Source organism: Misgurnus anguillicaudatus, chromosome 23 (genome assembly GCF_027580225.2).
Source record: "Misgurnus anguillicaudatus chromosome 23, ASM2758022v2, whole genome shotgun sequence".
Classification (NCBI taxonomy): Eukaryota; Metazoa; Chordata; class Actinopteri; order Cypriniformes; family Cobitidae; genus Misgurnus; species Misgurnus anguillicaudatus.
Window position 1 is genome coordinate 5614424 of NC_073359.2, and position 21159 is coordinate 5635582.

The window sequence follows — 21159 nt, forward strand, 5'->3', positions numbered from 1 at the left end:
ACCTTAACTTTTACAACTTTCCCTGAAACTAAATCTTGGATCTACTGTACATTTGAATACACTAGGTTTGATTAATCTCAAATCTGAAATGTTACACCAGGGCCTGATAAATCCATCTACCCGTCCTATCATATTAAACAGCTGCCTGACCCATATCTCCTCCAAAACATTTAATGAGAAAGTCATGTCCCTAAATTTTCCATCCACCATATGTACTGTTTTTGTAGAGTTTTCCCTTAAATCCCTTTCTCACTGTTTTCTTAATATTGTTAGATGTGAGGTGTTCATCATCATTTCAATCTACTGATTTTCCAAAACAACCATAACTACTTTACTCTTTTGTGTTTAATGACCAATTATCACCCTAAGTTGCTGTGCTTAACACATGGCCGAATCTTGAGCTTGATGGGAAGTCATTAAGATGTGGGTTTATCAGCGAGTCTGTCTAATCCTCACAACGCAGTTCTTTTTTAAACCTTTATAAAGCGTATTAGCATGCACACAGTTTGTGGCATGCCAAGGAACTGAATTATAAACTAGATTTTGGTTTTCATGGGAGAGAAAATGTAGCTTTTTATAAACTCAGCAGGTCTCAAACCATTGCGGTATAAAACAAGTCAAAAATATAGGTCAGTTCTATGCACTCCCCATTGTTTTTAATTTACTTCGGTCTGGAGACGATTGCTGAGTAGTTTGTGGCATTTGGGTGCTAGTTTAACCGTAGACTGGGAGTTTGTTTTAGCCATTAGTTTTTATTACTAGGCATATACAGTCCAATTTTTTCGAGAACGACCTGAACCAAGCTGACCTACAATTTTGTTTTGCCCAGGTTTATAACAATAACACCATGCTGAACTGAATCAGAAAACTGAACCGGCGAACTAAACCGCACGTACTGTGTGTAGTGCACATTTTGCACATATAAACATGAACTAATAGCAAATGTCACCAGACTCCATTGATACCATCTGATGTATATTAAGATGATAACACTTTCAATCACATTAATGCGCAACAGCTTTAATTGCATAAATACGCAACAGTTTTAATCACATAAATGCACAATGGTTTCAATCGCATGAATGCGCAACAGTTTCAATCACATAAATGCGCAACAGTTTTAATCACATAAATGTATAACAGTTTCAATCACATAAATGCGCAATAGTTTCAACTGCATGGAGTGCATAAATGCACAATGGTTTCAATCGCATGAATGCGCAACAGTTTCAATCACATAAATGCGTAATAGTTTTAATCACATAAATGCTTTACAGTTTCAATCGCATAAATGCTTTACAGTTTCAATCGCATAAATGCGTAATAGTTTTAATCACATAAATGCGTAACAGTTTCAATCGCATAAATGGACAGCAGTTACAATTGCATAAATGCTTTACACTTTCAATCGCATAAATGCGTAATAGTTTTAATTGCATAAATGCTTTACAGTTTTAATCGCATAAATGCGTAACAGTTTCAATCACATAAATGGACAGCAGTTACAATATCATAAATGCGCATCACTTTCAATCGCATAAATACGTAATAGTTTAAATCGCATAAATGCACAACGGCTTTAATCACATAAATGTAACAGTTTCAATCACCTAAATGCGCAACCGTTTCAATCACATAAATGTGTAACAGTTTCAATCGCATATATGGACAACAGTTTCAATCACATAAATGCGTAATAGTTTTAATCACATAAATGCTTTACAGTTTCAATCGCATAAATGCTTTACAGTTTCAATCGCATAAATGCGTAATAGTTTTAATCACATAAATGCGTAACAGTTTCAATCGCATAAATGGACAGCAGTTACAATTGCATAAATGCTTTACACTTTCAATCGCATAAATGCGTAATAGTTTTAATTGCATAAATGCTTTACAGTTTTAATCGCATAAATGCGTAACAGTTTCAATCACATAAATGGACAGCAGTTACAATATCATAAATGCGCATCACTTTCAATCGCATAAATACGTAATAGTTTAAATCGCATAAATGCACAACGGCTTTAATCACATAAATGTAACAGTTTCAATCACCTAAATGCGCAACCGTTTCAATCACATAAATGTGTAACAGTTTCAATCGCATATATGGACAACAGTTACAATCGCATAAATGCGCAACCGTTTCAATCACATAAATGCGCAACAGTTTCAATCGCATATATGGACAGCAGTTACAATCACCTAAATGCGCAACCGTTTCAATCACATAAATGTGTAACAGTTTCAATCGCATACATGGACAACAGTTACAATCACATAAATGCGCATCACTTTCAATCGCATAAATACGTAATAGTTTAAATCGCATAAATGCACAACGGCTTTAATCACATAAATGTAACAGTTTCAATCACCTAAATGAGCAACCGTTTCAATCACATAAATGTGTAACAGTTTCAATCGCATATATGGACAACAGTTACAATCACATAAATGTGTAACAGTTTCAATCACATAAATGCGCAACAGTTTCAATCGCATAAATGGACAACAGTTACAATTGCATAAATGCGCAACAGTTTCAATCGCAAAAATAGACAACAGTTGCAATCGCATAAATGCGCAACAATTTCAATCGCATGAATGCGCAATCACATAAATGCACAATAGTTTCAATCGCATAAATGCGCAACAGTTTCAATCGCATAAATGCATAATAGTTATAATCACATAAATGTGCAACAATTTCAATGGCATAAATGCGTAATAGTTTCAATCGCATACATGCATAATAGTTTCATTTGCATAAATGCGCAAGGGTTTCAATCGCATGAATGCGCAACTGTTTCAATCGCATAAATGCGCAACGGTTTCACTCGCATAAATGCCCAACGGTTGCAATCGCATAAATGCATAATTGTTTAATTCGCATAAATGCGCAATGGTTTTAATTGCATGAATGCGCAACGGTTTCAATCACATAAATGCGCAATAGTTTTAATCACATAAATGCACAATAGTTTCAATCACATAAATGCGCAACAGTTTCAATCACATAAATGCGCAACAGTTTCAATCGCATAAATGGACAACAGTTACAATTGCATAAATGCGCAATAGTTTCAATCACATAAATGTGAAACAGTTTCAATCACATAAATGTGAAACAGTTTCAATCACATAAATGCGCAAAGGTTTCAATCACATAAATGCATAACAGTTTTAATCCCATAAACATGTAACAGTTTCAGCCATATAACAATTTTATTCACTTAATGCGTAACCGTTTTGAGGCCAGTCTGTGCCTGCCAGTGATAAGCATGTTGTAACAGCTTATTGATTACGAGGATCCACTGCTTATATATTTTTCTCTGTTCTTTAGAGGCCTGGCAGTAGTGGTGCACTATGCCGTCGTTCTTGAAGGAGATGCTGCAGGCATAAGCAACGAGACAATGGATTACATTAATTTGCATTCAAATAAGGTCGAGAACTCATTCACAGATCCCGAGGAGCTACCTACCGTGGTGTACACCATCACCGACTTCCGGAACTACATCACCGAGGCCCTCCACAGGGAAAATTTTGTCGGAAACTCGACCCTAGATGTGGACCCCGATTCTTTGCAACTGAAAAACGGTAGGATGTCTCGCAAAAGAGTGTTGAAAGTTCAACTGAATGGTTTCATAAACAGTCGGTTTCAAATTTGCGTCCTGTCACAGTGGTAAATTGCAAACTGTAGTTAAACAAAGCTGAAATACACCATGTTGACAACGGCTACATATCCTCCTACCATGCTTGCTCACATGTGGTTTCTTATCTCTGGCTTTGGCAGACTAATCTTGTGGCCCTCAGAGCCAATCTCTTTTGAAGAGACAGCAGTATTTGTATGCACTGTGCTAGAGTCAGTTTAAATATAATTTGATATGATTTGTCTGTTATGGCTTTACAGTGGAGACATTGCCGCCTTCCAAACCAACCAGCAGACCGCTTGACTCCAGCAACATGATGGTGAGTCTATGGACATTGGCAGGACCACCCAGTAAAAGGGTAATCAGTTCTTATTAAGAACTGCAGATTGTAGGACTTTCTCACCTCCGTGCAATTATTTTGAAGTGTGCATTCGAATACTTCAAAAGAAATCACTTGAAAAGCAGTAAATGTTAAAAGTTAAACGAGTCACACTAATGGCAATCATTTTAAAGACATTACCTTGCACTAAACATGGGCTTTCAGGGCAAGTCATTAAAGCACAGTTATGGGATAATACAGCAGGATTTTCCGATGTGTTTTCTTCTTTAGACACAAGTAAGCATGCTATTGTATGAACATTGTTTAGCTTTGGCACTATGACATTTTGAAAGAATCTGTTTTTAATATCAGAATGACATATTTATAACAAAGATCGTCTCAATTTCTTCACAGTCTGTACTGTAGTTTAATTAGACACATTCGAACAGCAAAACATGTCAATAATTTCCAAATTTACGCTCTCGGTTTTTCCCTTTTACATGTGGTGAAACTGCCACATTTTTCACAACTATTTTTTCAAAATGATTTACAGCCTTGTTTTGGCTGGTGCATCATGTCCAAGTCTAGGACATGTTCTTTCTCTCAGGTTATAGCAGGCCTATGCTTGCCTGCAAAGACACATGTTTGTTACTGATAGTTGCAAATAACAACATCTGAGATTGATTCTTTACCTGCTCTGTCCTTTTAAAGAAAGATCTTCATTGTTGTCCTTTTGGCAAAACAGCGTTTAGCAGATCAACTGTTTATGTGGAGGTTGCCAAACACAAAACTCTTCGGGGCAATAGTGAGGTCAAACACTAGTTTTCAATCGTAAATCCATTGTCCTGTCTCACAAGAAAGAAAAATCGCAAATACGTTTTCAGTTGTTTCCTAGACAGCAATGAGAAAAAATGATTTGTTTGAAAAATGATGATGTTTATGTTATAGCATTTGTTTCTTCTGCTAGGAAAGAGATTTGAATCATTCGGTGTTTTCTCTATTTTAACAAGAGATCTCACAATGTGCTCGGATAAAAATTTCAGTATTAACTTAAACATTTCTGTACGTTTTGTAAGACACAATTAAGATCTGAATTGTCCATGAAAGAGGTTTTCATCTGGGATACTAAATGGACCTCATTTAGGAAACACGAGGAGGATGAATTTCTGTGTAAATTGTTCATAAAACCAATATTGTTGAATTGAATGTGACAGTTTACGTATGAATGGTTTAACGAATGAATTACACAGAAATTCGTTCAGCTTGTGTTTCATAAACGACGTGAAGTGCGTGTGACCGCTGGTGATCATATTCCAGTAGCACTTCATTTGTTATTTATGTGAAAATAAATTCTGCGATTTATGTATAACAAGCCAATGTGTTCAGCAGAATACTGTCTGTTTTAGTTGGATGATGGAATTTGGTTTGATTGCCTCATAAACAGTAAGAAAATGGCCATGCACAGAATATAAATTGTTGCTCGCTTTTTTAACTAAATCTGACGCATCTGTTATTTACTCAAATATGCATCATTTAAAGCCCCACCTGGGATCAGGCCCTCAGGATGGCCTGCAGCACCAATATTCATGTGTGGTTTTTTGACATGCCCATGCACTTTTTCCTTGTCCTCTGTGATTTATGGCCAAGTTTGGGAAAATTTTTTCTACTAAAAAACTGAGTGTAGGTTTTTTTACTCTAGCCATGCGTTTGGGTCCTTGTCAGCATTGACCAAACTAGTGGGTGTTTAAAATTACAATTGCATTTATGGATTTAGAAGATACTAATTTTAAGTGGCTTACAACGGATTCAAGGTATACATTTTATTAGTATGCGTATTCCTCTGGATTAAACCCACAACCTTTTGCAATGCTAATGCAATGCTCTACCAATGCGTATATTGGGTGTAGACCTATATGATAAGATTTCAAATATTAGCTCTGACAACATTTGAAATTTATTAGGGAAATTCAAGTAGGACTAACTGTCACATTGGCCAGTGTTGTCCAGTGAAGCAATCGTGTAAAATATTATCTTGGTAACTTTGCTTGTAATGATGTAAATGATGTTGAGTTCATATTTATGTCAGCTATTTTTGTACGGTATATCTAAACCGTAAAGGCCATGACAACACAAGATGATATGCAAATAAAAAATGCTATAATATATTGTATATATTTTTTACTTAAACATGAATTAACTATAAATGTAACATTCAATTCCAGGACAATGTTCTTGCCTCAGAAAAACCACCAGACGTTCCTGAATTATCCAGCAATGACATCTATATCACAAAACATGACTTTTTTGACCCTCTTCGCACTTTTGATGGACAAGGTGACGACACAAATGTGAATGATGTCATCGTCTTTGAGGAAAGTTCCACAATTTCTCCTGCAGAGACGTCTTTAAAGAACTTGAATATTGAGCTTACATCTAAATCTGAGGCGTCAAGCGGTGTACCAGCTCGTGGCACAGAAAGTGAATCTATTCTTGAAGAGGAGGGATTTCTACAAACTGCAACTACACCCAGTACCATCATAGATACTGTAACTGAAGATGCCTTACCTGCAGAATCAATACAGAGGCCAAATGCCACACCAGTTCCCCTTGTAAATTCTCCCGGTGTGGAGGTTACAACTCTTGGTGAACTGACAGATCTGGGTTCAGGCTCAGGTTTCTCTGGGGATGAGCAAGGTGTTGACATCTGGCCCTGGGTGTCTGAAACACCCTATAAAGATGCTGAGGTACATAAACCCAAGGAAGATCCAGAAAATATAGATGGACCACTTGAGCCTCCTCACCAAGAACCGACAAGTGAGGACACATTCTTGGACAGGATTCCTGTGACGCATGGCGTTCATGCCAATCCTCACTACACAACAATTGACCAGGCCCCGGTGTTCTGGACTACGGAGACTCTGACTGTCGAGCTTTCCGTGCAGACACAAGTAGCACCTGATGATTATTTTCCAAATGAATCTACCACTATGGTTACACATGTAACCGAACAACCCTTGCTACGTGTCTACACCACAGCATATTCAGATGGATCACCAAGTCTTGATACAAAGAGTTCACCTGTTCATAAGGACTTCACAGAACGTATATCATCTACAGTGATGCCACCAAGCACAGCAATAGAGGTAAAAGAAGAGTACACTCCTTCAACAGAAAACAAACAGAATCAGGAAGATTTGGGTACAACAGTGGCCTCAACGACAACAATAAAACATATCCCCTCCACCACGCAACTGCCTGCAAACCCAAACCTTGATATTGTGTATGGGGAAAATATTATCAGTGTTTCAGAAGCTATTAGGGAACATAATGTTGACGTGTTACCCACAGTCCTATGGTCAGATATGGAAGAAGTTAAAATTCTAGATGAAGTCTTGGGCGACATCAAGATTTTGTCTACTGAAAGTTCAGTGACTGAACTTTCTGAAAAGGATTTATTTGAGGAGGAGATCATAGTCGCAACAACAGCCACTCCAACAAGAGTCACAGAGGGACTCAATTTAGATCATTCGACATCCTTAATTCCTGAGAAGGAGTCCCCGTTTACACGTGTATCACATTCATCAGCGGATGAGCATGAACTTGCACCCGTTTCAACTACAGAACCTACACACACACAATCATCTACTGATTCGTTTGTTAAAGAGATGTCTCCAGACAATAATATGGATGCTTATACTGCAACTCACTTTAGTATTCAAGAGGAGCCTATTTTACCTAAGAAGGCTGAAGATGGGGACTCAACTGGAATATTTTACTCATCCACAATTACTGTAATTTCAGAACAATCAGAGACAAACCCTAGTTCAATGACTCTACCGCCACTTTATCAACCAACTTTTACACCTACCGACCAGAATGTTGATGCAGAAGAAACTTTAAATGATTCAGGACAAGAAAACAGTACAAGAAAAGTTTTCAGCCCACCTTCTGAAACCGTGAACTCTGGGAGTACTACTGTTAATGTTCCTATTTCTGTTAACTCCAATACAACAGAAATTGATGTTTCATTTGACGCCTTCCCATATGATGGGTCAAGCGACGATGAAGATGGTGGTAGTGGGTTAGCTCATGGGACGGACATGGCAAGTATTGCCTTGCCAGCCAGTCCTGGCAGGGCACTGATAGTGTTTTTCAGTCTTAGGGTCACCAACATGATGTTTTCAGAAGATCTGTTCAACAAGAGCTCCACTGAATACAAGGCTCTCGAGCAGCGCTTTCTGGAGCTGGTAAGATATTTGCTGCTTAGATGGTATTCATAGGCAGGTTACTTACTCTATTGAGTGAAAAGCAAAGAATCTGGTCATATGTCATTAGGGACCACTGTCTCGTTGTTAAGCAGTGATGACCTTAGTCAACCTTGCAAGTAGTGGTGTAACGGTACTTCGTGCGATTTTGCTGGCTATGCTTTTCAATGAATTATGGTGAATACATCCAAAAGCCAGAGGGCGCTCTAATGTAGGAAGTCAATATGCACGAGTATATTGACTCGATATGTTTGATGAGTGTTGCTTTTTCAAATGTATGTTATAAACGACTTATACTCATTTCAATTTTAGATTTCTAATGATCAAAGAGTTGTAGTACCTGAAAGAGCTGTGCATAATATCGCATTTGCGATACCCAACAGTGGGTATTGCAAAATATCGTTACACCCCTACTAGCAAGTCAGATCAAATGCTAACTAAAAACATGTGTTAGCTTTACTGTTCAGTTATAATCACAATTGTGATTGACCTGTATTCTTAACTATTCTTTTCTTTTCCAAAAAATTCTAGCTTGTGCCATATTTACAGTCCAACCTCAGCAATTTCCAAAATTTGGAGATCTTGAACTTCAGGAATGGCAGCATTGTTGTAAACAGCAGGATGAAATTTGGAAAGCCAGTTCCCCATAGTGTGACGACAGAAGTGTACCTTATCCTCGAGAACTTCTGTAACACCGCTTACAAAACAATGAACCTTGCCATAGACAAATACTCACTAGATGTTGAATCAGGTAATTCATAGAACATACATATACACACAAAACATTGAAAGCAAACAGAGGTCAGGCAATACGACGACATGAGTAAAGAGTTACAGATACAATGAACGATATCGTTGGGATCACTTTCTGAGCGATTTCTGCTGGTTATACCCGCTGTTTAAATGCAACAAGAACAGCATATTTACACATTTAATGACACATGAACAACAAGCGTTTTTATTAAAGGCAATATGCCATTGAAGGTAAAGGATTTGCGCGAGGACGGATTAGCATAAAGTTATCGTTCAGTGGTATGGACGCTAATATAGTTATCGTTAACGTTATAATATGTGAACAGCCCTTCTGATAGTTGGGTGATTACATTCTGCGCATACATTGTGGTATTGTGTTTACATTGTGTGTGTGTGTGTGTTCTTTGCTAAGCTGTTTTATGTGTACACAACATCTCTCAATGCTCTCATTCCTGCGTTTAAATGCATCATGCTAAAACAACTGCAGCAAATGCAAACATATTATTCAGAGATCTGAGACGTAAGCTCAGTTAGGGGGCGTGCACACCAAAGCTTTTAAACATGGCTGAAAATGCCCTAACACTTTATAAAACAACTTGCAATTAGCATTAACGGACAAACATGGGTGATGCTTAAGGGGGCTTGCACACCAATGCTTTCACGCATACGGCCGGCATATGTTTTCAATTGTTTCCAATGTATGAATGGCGCTCGGCGGTTTTTCTGCGCTCATCGCTGAGCGCCAAGAATTTTTTTTACATTTTCAACTTTGGGTGAAAAGCTCAGCCCGTCAATCACAGTGGGAGAGGGGCGGTACAATTATCACAACAACCAACCAGTACAACCGCTGATAAACAAAGCAGAAGAATCACAGCAACCAAAGTGCTCACCTGAAGAAAGCTTGCAGTCGGCTTAAAAAGCTGCCATTCAACTTCCGCATGGCGTTTTCAGCCACGTTTAAAAGCTTTGGTGTGCACGCACCCTTACAGTTCTTATAAGACATATAGTTTGTATATACTGTATGTGTTTATGATATATTTTTCTTTCTGGTGTCTATAGGGGAACAGGCGGATCCATGTAAGTTCCAAGCATGTAATGAGTTCTCGAAATGTTTGGTCAATCGATGGTCGGGCGAGGCGGAGTGCGTTTGTGACGCTGGCTATTTTAGCGTGGATGGGCTCCCATGTCAGAGCATCTGTGAAATACAGGAAGACTTCTGCCAGAACGATGGGAAATGTGATATCATACCTGGAAAGGGAGCCATCTGCAGGTATGTGCTGCTCAATGTAAATTCTTAAAGAGATAGTTCACCCATAAACAAAACTTGTCGGTATTTAAGCAATTTAAAAAGCATATTAGTATATCCACAGTGTAATCTGTTTATCTAATATTATAGCAATGACTATATACTAGTCATGATATAATTACTTTAGTCACACATTTTATTCATTTTATTGTGTTTTTATGCCTAAATGAGGTCAATAGGAGAGTTTTTCAGCTGCATCCAATATCATCCACATCATTATTTGTGTTTAGGTGTCGTGTTGGTGAGAACTGGTGGTACCGTGGTGAACACTGTGAGGAGTACGTGTCAGAACCGCTGGTAGTCGGCATTGCCATTGCGTCGGTCGCTGGGTTCCTCCTCGTGGCCTCAGGCGTGATCTTTTTCCTCGCCAGAACTCTGCGAGACCAATATGACACGGATGATTCAGAAGACCCTTTGCGGTGAGAACAGAGCTTTAACAAACACCCTCCCAATGCTCTTTACAAACCCGCAGATCATGTTGTTTGGATGAAGGATTAGCCCTCAAGATAAGCAGAACTCCATAGTGGACTACAAATCTGGGTGGTTCAGTTAATTTTAACACATTGTACTGTCAGTCGCACACAAATTGCACGCTCATCTGAAGGCTATCAGGTTTAAAGACACAAATTGGTGGGAAAAAACATCAGGAATTGTTTACTCGGAAATTTGATTTGATTTCTTCGAACGCCCCAAAAGCAACAAATATGTGTAACGTATACCAGCATCAGCACATGATTTAAATTTGTTTATTTTAAACATTGAGTCATGTTTATTGGAAGTACAAGGAAGCTCAGTTCTGGTTCTGTTAAAAGTCCTACAAACTGGAACATTGTATGGGATGCAGGGGTGTATTTAAGGCAGGAGCGTTCACGTATTTATACTGCGTGACCTTGTTGTATGAAAAGACCTGAACAGACGTAATGTTCTTCTGTTCTTGGTAATTATGAAACGGAAAACTCTCGGGTATAAGATAAGCAGGTTGTTTCAATTATCTTTCTCGAACAAGATGTTCCTGTTCTTGTCATAAGTTTTTTCTTCAATTGATCATTATTCTGATAACAACATCACAGAAGTCATTTTAAAGTCTTTGTTCTAGATAAGATATACTGCTTCATATTAACTCAGAACGAGTCCCAGTAAGCAAAACTTTCTGTGTTTCATAAAACTAAGTTTATCTTAGTTTTGCATGTTCTCTTTAGATATAAACGTCAGCCATCTTTGTTAAATAATTTGTTTCCCTCACAAGCAGCAAGAGTAAAGTCCGAGCAGACAGACATGACATAATGTCTCTGCAGGGGATCTGTCATTGATCCTGATCAACAGGTTACAGTGGAATAAATACTCCTAGATTGTCCTGTGTCTAATCTATCTGACCCTGGGGCGAATATAAATAGGTGGGACAATCTCTTTGTTTTTTGATCCCACAGCAAAAGCGTATTGCCAAAGTTGGTCTTGTTGTGCAGAATTGCTGCAGTCTCAACAGTCACTGATGCATGCTAAGAACATTTTTATTTTATTGAATTGATTTATTAATAGCATCATGCTAAATCATATTATAATCGTGCTAAGACATGTTACAATCATTCTTAAGTCATGGTAAGTCATGACAGGGTTATGATGGAGTCATATTAACATCATGTTACAGTAAATGATTGCATCTTTCTAAATTGTGCTAGCATCATCGTTTTATATCAGGTTAAATATGCTTAAATGTTTGCTTCATTTTAAGTCATGTTAAAACCTGTAAGTATCCTGTTAAAACACATTGGCATAATGTTAAAACATGTTAAAATCATACATGTTAAAACCTGTTTACATTATTCTAAATCATGTTAAATAATGTAAATATACAGTTAAAACACATTAGCATAATGTTAAAACAAGTTTGCATCATTCTAAATCATGTTAGTATCCTGTTAAAACACATTAGCATAATATTAAAACATGCTAGCATCATTTAAACATCATGTTAAACATAACCTAACAAATTTGCATAATTCTAAGTCATGTTAAATCATGTAAATATCCTGTTAAAACGCATTAACATAATGTTAAAACATGTTAAACATGTAAAAACTTGTTTACGTTATTCTAAATCATGTTAAATAATGTAAATGTCTAGTTAAAACACATTAGCATCATGTTAAAACATGTTTGCATCATTCTAAATCATGTTAAACAATGTAAATATCTGGTTACAACACATTAGCATAATGTTAAAATATGTTTGTATCTTTCTAAATTATGCTAAATAATCTAAATATCTGGTTAAAACACATTAGCATAATGTTAAAATATGTTTGGATCTTTCTTAAATCATGTTAAACAATGTAAATATATGGTTACAACACATTAGCATAATGTTAAAATATGTTTGGATTTTTCTAAATTATGCTAAGTATCTAAATATCCGGTTAGAACACATTAGCATAATGTTAAAATATGTTTGGATCTTTCTAAATTATGCTAAATAATGTAAATATCTGGTTAAAACACATTAGCATAATGTTAAAATATGTTTGGATCTTTCTAAATTATGCTAAGTATCTAAATATCTGGTTAAAACACATTAGCATAATGTTAAAATATGTTTGGATCTTTCTAAATTATGCTAAATAATGTAAATATCCGGTTAGAATACATTAGCATAATGTTAAAATATGTTTGGATCTTTCTAAATTATGCTAAGTAATCTAAATATCTGGTTAAAACACATTAGCATAATGTTAAAATATGTTTGGATCTTTCTAAATTATGCTAAATAATGTAAATATCCGGTTAGAACACATTAGCATAATGTTAAAATATGTTTGGATCTTTCTAAATTATGCTAAATAATGTAAATATCTGGTTAGAACACATTAGCATAATGTTAAAACATGTTTGCATCATTCTAAATCGTGTAAATATCCAGTTAAAACACATTAGCGTAATATTAAAACATGCTAGCATCATTTAAACATCGTGTTAAACATAACCTAACAAATTTGCATCATTCTAAGTAATGTTAAATCATGTAAGTATTCTGTTAAACACATTAACATAATATTAAAACATGCTTGCATCATTCTAAGTCATGTTAAATACTGTAAATATCCTGTTAAAACACATTAGCATAATGCTAAAACAAATGAACATCATTCTAACATCATGTTAAATCATGTACATATCCGGTTAAAACTCATTAGCATAATATTGAACATGCTTGCATAATTCTAAATCTTGTTAAATAGTGTAAATATCCGGTTAAAACACATTAGCATAAAATTAAACATGCTTGCATCATAAATCTTGTTAAATATTGTAAATATCCAGTTAAAACACATTAGCATATTGTTAAAACATGTTAGCATCATTCAAGCATCATGTTAAAACATGGTAACATCGTGGTAAATGAACCTAGCCTAGTGATAAAACATGTTATAGCGTCATGTTTAATCATGCCAACATCATGTTAAAACATGTTAGTATTGTTGTAATATTGTGGCTTGAGTTTTTTGCTACGGCAAGCACCCCTCACGTTTGCTTTAGACAGAGTGTACATGTCTAATTTTATAGATACAATACAGAAATAAAAGAAAATGTTGGAAAGTGAGGAGTCAGAACATATGATGCTGGTCAGATTCACACTTGTGTCTTTTACATGAGCACCAAGGCACTTACCACTATGCCAAAGCTCAAATCATACCAAGCCCGGTAAAGCATGTCAGACTGTATTGACTGTTGTCTGTAAACTGACTTGTAATTTGTATTATCTTTTCAGTCATCTGGACGGCATGCCATCTCTAGAGCGAGCCACTAAATACAACCCCATGTTTGAAAGTGAAATAACATTGGGCTGCAATCAGTATTACCGTCGTTACCCAGAAGCCTCTGCTTACAGCAACGGCAGCGTTGAGAACTCCACAGACTTCAGCAGCGAGGAAATCAAACATATTTATGAGAACAGTCAACTTACAAAAGAGGTAATGACATGTATGAGTATGTCTGAGAATTAATAGGTATAGACGCCATATTTTATTTGCTTTGCCTATTTGATGTGGATGAAAGCTTAGTTTTAGGGGTGGGAGTTGTTTTGATATGTGGCCCAGATCCCCATTAGTTTTCATAATCCTATCCATGGCCAGAGGCCATTTTAATAAAAAATCACCTTTAGTATTTTATAGAAGAAACTTTGGGATTGAACAACATAAGGTTGAGTAAATTATCACAGAATTTTTGGGTGAACTAGACCTTTAAGGTTTGTTACTTACTTTGAAATCTTTATTTTGTATTTTTTGTAAAAAAGTTAGTTAAACTCTTAAATGTCCGATTAAAGGGATAGTTCACCCAACAATTGTAGGATTTTAGGGTTAGTTGTATGCAATTATGCAAAATTTAATGGTATTGCTATAGTAACTACAGGGTACATGTGTAAGTGTTACAAAAATTTGTAAAATTAAAGGAATAGTATGCAAGAAATTTATTTAAATGAATCATAAAATGGCCCTGATATGTCACCAGACATTAAGAAATCATTTTCATTTCAAATACTTATATCACTGACAACAGTGGTCCAGCCAGGATATTCTCATTTAAAAAGTGTTGTTGCAGCCCTTATGTTGATGTTGTCATGTTGTGTATTGGCCACCAGTTGTGTGATTGCAGTACCAGTTTTAGCCACAATCCTACATACTGTTCCTTTAAGTGTTACCAAAATGTTTTGTATATTGTTACATGTTACTTTAATTATTATTATTATTAATCATTAATTAAGTAATTGGAAAAACATTTAAAAGACATGACAATAGAAAAATGTCATAACAACACAAATACACACACTGTGTACAATCACCACTAGCCACAAAGTCTTTGTGCATGTGCGATTATTCACAATGTCTGCAACATCACTTTGCATGTTTAATACTGCCTACTGTGGCGGATATTTGAGGAAAATAATACTGAAGTTACTAAACACTCAGCATGTAACTAAAGCTGCAGTTTAGTTTTACAATGAATATGTCAGAATGTGAGTGACTGATATATCTTTGTACTTCAGAGTGATTTGCAATATGGAGAATTGTTCAACATTTCTCCTTGTCTGCTTTGCAAAACATATTTTATAGGTTATGATGATTCATATTGCTTATAACAGTGAGAGTTGTTTTCTGTACTAGTCATATTCATATTGCATGTTAAAATTAAAGGAATAATTCACCTAAAAATGAAAACTTTTATTTTTAAATATAAATGTAGATTTTCGCTAAATATCACTATTAATGTTGCATTGTGAAAGTGCTTTCTGAATATTAAAGTGCTGATATAAACTTGTACTATCCTTAAGATTTTGTGTCTTACAGTATCTTTAGTGTGGGACATGGTTGGTCTAGACATGTAGATGTTGAAGGAGGTTCTTGTTGTTACATAACTGTCTGTTTCTTGTCTTCAATCTTCCATGCTCACATGATAGGAAATCCAGGACCGTATTCGCATCATTGAGCTCTACGCCACAGACCGACAATTTGCAGATTTTGTCCGACATCACCAGGTGTAAGTGGATGTACCAATACACAGAGCTCAAACCAAAACAGTCTGAAAATAGTCCCATCACTGCAAAAAATTATTTTCAAGAAAACAATTCTTAGTATTCTTGTCTTGTTTTCAGTGGGGGTATCTGGAAATTCTTAAATTGGGATGCTTTTTCTTGATGAGCAAAGCGACCCAAGAAAATAAGTCTACACTGAAAAAAATGATTCATTCAATTTACTCCATTTTTTTAAGGTAAGTGGTTGCAATCAATTTATTTAAGCTACATTTAAACAAAAGTTTTTTATTCTATTTTACTTTACTAATCTTTTTTGTTTAAATGTAGCTTAAATAAATTGATTTGCAACCACTTACCTTAAAAAATTTAGTAAATTGAATGAATATTTTTTTCAGTGTAGTTATTAGACCAAAAATATCAAATTTAAGTTATTTTGAACATAAAACAAGCAAAAAAATCTGCTAATTTTTCTTAAACACTAAATTCAAGATTTTTTTTGCTTTTTTTATGCACAAAATCACTTAAATTTGATATTTTTGATTTCTAAAAACTATATTTTTTGGGGGTCGTTTTGCTCATCAAGAAAAGCATCTTAATTTAAGAATTTTTAGATATTTTTACTGAGAACAAGGCAAAAATACTTAGATTTTTTTTCTTAAAAAATCTTTTTTTTTTGCAGTGCTGCTATTGAAAGGTTACAAGGGGACTATTTTCAGGTACTGCGTAATATCATTGCGCCTGCTGCAGCCATGTTACAGCAGCAAGGTCCTTGATTATTACGCCAGAATGAGAGTATAGTTCCTAGCCATGTCTGGCTAGAAAATCACAGATTTTAATTTTTCGACGGTCTTAGTACACGATTTAACTACAGAAGAGTCAAGTTTTAAATAGGAAAAATATCATAACTCTTTGGTTATTTTTTTGCGCGATGCTAATGGCCTAATCAGATTCAATGGATTATGCTAAGCTATGCTAAAAGTGCTAGCGCCAGATCCGGAGATCAACTGAAATGATTTTAAAATGGTAAGAATCAAATGTTTATCTATAGGGGAGCTGGAAACTGAGCATATTTTCAAAAAAGTGAAGTGTTCCTTTAACAGGTTTAAAACCAATTAATAGCAACTATTTTAGATGATAACCTACTTGCTTGACCACCTCGCCATCCTAAATCTAGGAAAAAACAGCAAGTTTTTCATACAATAATTATATTTATGCAAAGTAGTGTAGGATATGTTCTTACACTGATGCAAAACTGTCAGTTATTAAACAAAAACATACCACAAATCAAATGTTAGCATGATCTTTTAATTCATTGCTAGTTGATTAGTTGGTCAATTTGGTCAATTTAATGTGGGTTCTATACAGACCACAGTCTGAAAACCACTGTTATTTCCTAAAAGTACAGAAAAATTATAATTTACACGATCACATAACATGATAAAAATGTATTTTATCACCTGTGACTTTGAAACTGGTGCCATCGTATCCAAAAACAGTATTTTAGACTGAGGTGTGAATTGAAAAATAATTTTCATGCCTGCGTCGATTAGTTTCTGTTATATCACAAAGAAAGCATTTCTTTTCGAGACGGCCCATTTTTGGATATGAATCGAAGTCTTTGTGCGCTGCTGGGTAATATGTCTTCGAAAGAGCTCAGTGTTCTGAGTTACAATAGCATGGCAAGACAAATCCAGACAGCAGGCCTGTTTTGGTCGCTCTACCTGTGCCAGGTGCCGTATAGAGTTCCAGACAGGTGTAGAGTACCAGACTGAAAAATTCAGGTTGGGGTTGAGTAATGTTTAACTGTCATACCAGCTGCGAGAATAGGGCAGATCATTCACTTTAGCTTGGATTTAGGCCACACACACTCACGCTCGGGTTCTGTTTTGAAACCTTGTGAGCTTCCTATGTAGTCAGCATTTTAAGTCATCATGTATATACAGTATGACATTTGTTCAGATTATGCCGCTTACTAAGATATTTTCTTTGGTAGCACTTTATTTCGACAGTCCACTTTAGACATTCTACATGTCAACTTAAGCTAGAAGTACAGTTCAGTTTTTATGCAAGTGTCCTCATACCGGCAATTTTTTTATAACTTCTTATGTGTGGGCAATGCATGCTCGTACATAAGAATGCATTATGTAGTCAAGAAGTTGCATTGCACTTTTTCGCAATGCGAATGCGTCAAATGTCTGTGTACACATACGAGTCAAATAAATTATGCATTGCAAGGCTGTGCATTCGACCATGAGCGTACATTCGTGTACAGGCAAAAAAAACTATACTCCGGGCTAGGGGTCGACCAATTATCGATCTGGCCGATTATCGACGTCGATATTAAGCATTTTTCCCATTATTGGCTAATTTTAAAAGCTGATTTGCCAATAAAGTAATGCAATTTTGAAATGCACTATTTGGCTCTGATGCAGCCAATGATTTAGTGAGAGCTGTCGAAACACGGGGCATTCAGTTGCCTACAGCAGTGCCCGCCCACCGCCCATCTGATTTGTTTGGAGTCACAAGCAGTGTTGGGGACAAGCCGTGAAAAGTGAAGCCAAAATGCCTTGATCGCCCCCCAGTGACTGGTCCCAGTATAGGTAATAAACCCCGCCTCCCCCATGTTATTCAATGGGACTTGAGACCAACTAAACAATTTAATTCTGGTTTCTGTAATTTACTGTAGTTGTTATCACGCTGATATAAATTCAAGTGTTTGTTTTTTACAATAAGTTTGTTTTGCAAACTAATGCTATAAAAATAGTGGTGTCACGTCATGATTGACAGCTGTCATATGCGCATTCTGCGAGAGCGGGGCCTTGATTTTGCGGCTTTACTTTCTGCGCGACTACTGCGCAGGACTGGTCCCAAAATCGCTACTGCGCAGACTTAAGACCCAAGATGTCAGCGCCGTATCGGGACACTTGCGGCTTCACTTTTCACCAATGGAAGAGCGGGCGTTGTCCATCTTTTTTTACAGTCTATGGTTGGGGAAAGTTACTTTTAAAAGTAATGCATTACAATATTAATTTACTGCCCAAAAAAGTAACTAATTTCGTTACTTAGTTACTTTTCATGGAAATGTATAAATTAATAAAGTAATGCGTTATTTTACTTGTTTCTTCAGAAAAGTAATATTATTACATAATGCACGTTACTTGTAATATGTTTCCCCCAACACTGGTCACGTGTCCGGCCAATCAGGGCAAGAGGCTGAAGACACCGCTGAAAGCACAGTTTTGAAGTAAAACCATGGATTTACAATACAAATAATAAACAATACAACAAAAACATCATGGTTACTACACTAAATGTTTGGTTACTGTAATAAAAACCATTTATATTTTTTATTGTTAATATTGTAAGATATCATCTTTATCTGACAACATACATTACATACAACTTTATAAGCCATCAGTTAAACAAATAATTTGATATATAATTAAACTTCTGTCACTTATCTGAAGAAGTTTGTTTTGTTGGTATTATTCAAACCTTTTAAAAGAGTTTTGTGTCTTCATCGCAGGGCACTTGACGCTCGACGAGAGAGCTCTTCCAAATAAAGCTGAAAACCAAATCTCCGTTCAACCCAAGATACTTGAAGTTTTTAAACTAATCAAAACCCTTTGAGATAATGTACAAAATAAACCTTTAGCAGTAAATCATTACTCAATGCAGTTGTATGTGTTTGTATCATAAATGCATATCATTATATTCATTATATTACACACATTACTACATTTGATATTTTAGGTGAATTAGGAAAGTCAAGAAGTATAAATTCTGTGATCTTATTTGCAACATTTGACAGTGACATAAAGGTCAAAGTTTCATGCTGAGAGGTGATTAAATGCCTAAATCACATGAAAGCATCTTTAGAGTATTAAAGATCAATGAAAACTAATAAGACAGGTTATTTTATTTGGGTCATGCATGCAAGTACTGTAAAAACTGCATGGTGCAATTAAACCCAAACATAATTACAAAGCCTCAGCAGTTATTTTAAAGATGCAGTGTGTACATTTTAGCGGCATCTAGTGGTGAGGTTGCGAATTGCAACCAACTGCTCACGCATAGAGAAGCTACGGTAGCCACCACTGGACTAACATGTCATCGTTGGAGACAACTTATTAAAAAGGTTTGTCCGTTAAGGGCTTCTGTAGAAACTGGCTGCACAAAATGGCGACTTCCATGTAAGGGGACCCTCGCTGTATGTAGACAAAACGTCTAATTTTAAGGTAATAAACACATAACGGTTCATTATGAAAGGTCTTTATACACCACTGATAATATAGTTTTGTATATTATTTTGCATTTCTGTCAAGAGATCCTTTTAAAAATCACACACTGCACCTTTAAGATCAACTTTATAGTTTACGACGTTATTTGCCTGAATTACATGCTGAATGTACTGTAACTCTGGTTGTTTTATGCTCAACAGACACTTGCCTTTTGTCTTGAATGCAAGAAGAGGTCCTCATTGCCACATTAGACTTTGCGGGGATGTAATCTGCAAAGATGTACAGTATATGGACTAAAGATGTGATTATATTCTTTTATGGACATGCTTTGAACCATTACAAGGATGGATATACACTTTGGAGAAGTATATGAATTGTGATCTTATTTAGTAAAGTTATGTATTTGTGTTTTTATGTGGATTATGAATATACTGTACAGGATGTTTTGCATGAAGTGTTAATGTTTATTGTTTGTGTTGTTATGGCCACTTTGTGTAATTATACAACCCTAGACATTTCGTGGTACGAAATATTTGATTTATTTATTTATGTTCATGGATACGGTTTTCCTCTTTTTTTCAAGTCATTGAGCACGAATGTCTTTTTTGTCAGTCAGCACGAATTTCTTTTTGAAGAGTTTGGTTCCAAAACGCAATAAATCAATTTTGACTAATTTGGGTAAAAACGTGTTTTCTATACCAAGAAAGTGACAAGATGAAAAACACTATTTTCTGTTACAAACTTCCACATAGCACATTAAGGTTATAAAAAACATAAAAAAATTCAATTCCATAATTTGATTTTCAAAGATTTATTTTAAAAAAACTATTCTTTTTTCCTGCAAAATGCAATAAATCCATGAAAAGTTATATAAAAATGTGCATTCATCTTTGCCATGTTATATTCATTTAGTTGACTAGTGGTATACACAGATTAAAAAATAAACATTAATGGCATTAATCAAAACTTACTTTTTCATATTAAGAACACTGTCATTGCTGCGGTCATCTTGGGACGTTGTCGCTAAACTTTTTTAACAGCGATCAGCTGTAAAATGTTTTGGTCCTGCTCAATTTTCATTGACTTCAAGTAAAA

General features: G+C 35.7%; 1 protein-coding gene across 3 annotated transcripts in view; it reads left to right on the forward strand.

Annotated features, from left to right (window-relative positions):
* impg2b (interphotoreceptor matrix proteoglycan 2b) overlaps positions 1-20861 on the forward strand; it is a 36124-nt gene extending 15263 nt beyond the window's left edge. For all 3 annotated transcript variants that reach the window (XM_073861724.1, XM_073861725.1, XM_073861726.1), the window contains 10 exons: positions 3350-3603; positions 3917-3975; positions 6198-8222; positions 8772-8991; positions 10053-10263; positions 10530-10718; positions 14063-14264; positions 15749-15828; positions 19350-19415; positions 20263-20861. In XM_073861724.1, coding sequence (XP_073717825.1) covers positions 3350-3603; positions 3917-3975; positions 6198-8222; positions 8772-8991; positions 10053-10263; positions 10530-10718; positions 14063-14264; positions 15749-15828; positions 19350-19386 — 3277 coding nt within the window. In that variant the 3' untranslated portion in view covers positions 19387-19415; positions 20263-20861. The remainder of the gene's footprint in view (positions 1-3349; positions 3604-3916; positions 3976-6197; positions 8223-8771; positions 8992-10052; positions 10264-10529; positions 10719-14062; positions 14265-15748; positions 15829-19349; positions 19416-20262) is intronic.
* Positions 20862-21159: the final 298 nt, after the last annotated feature.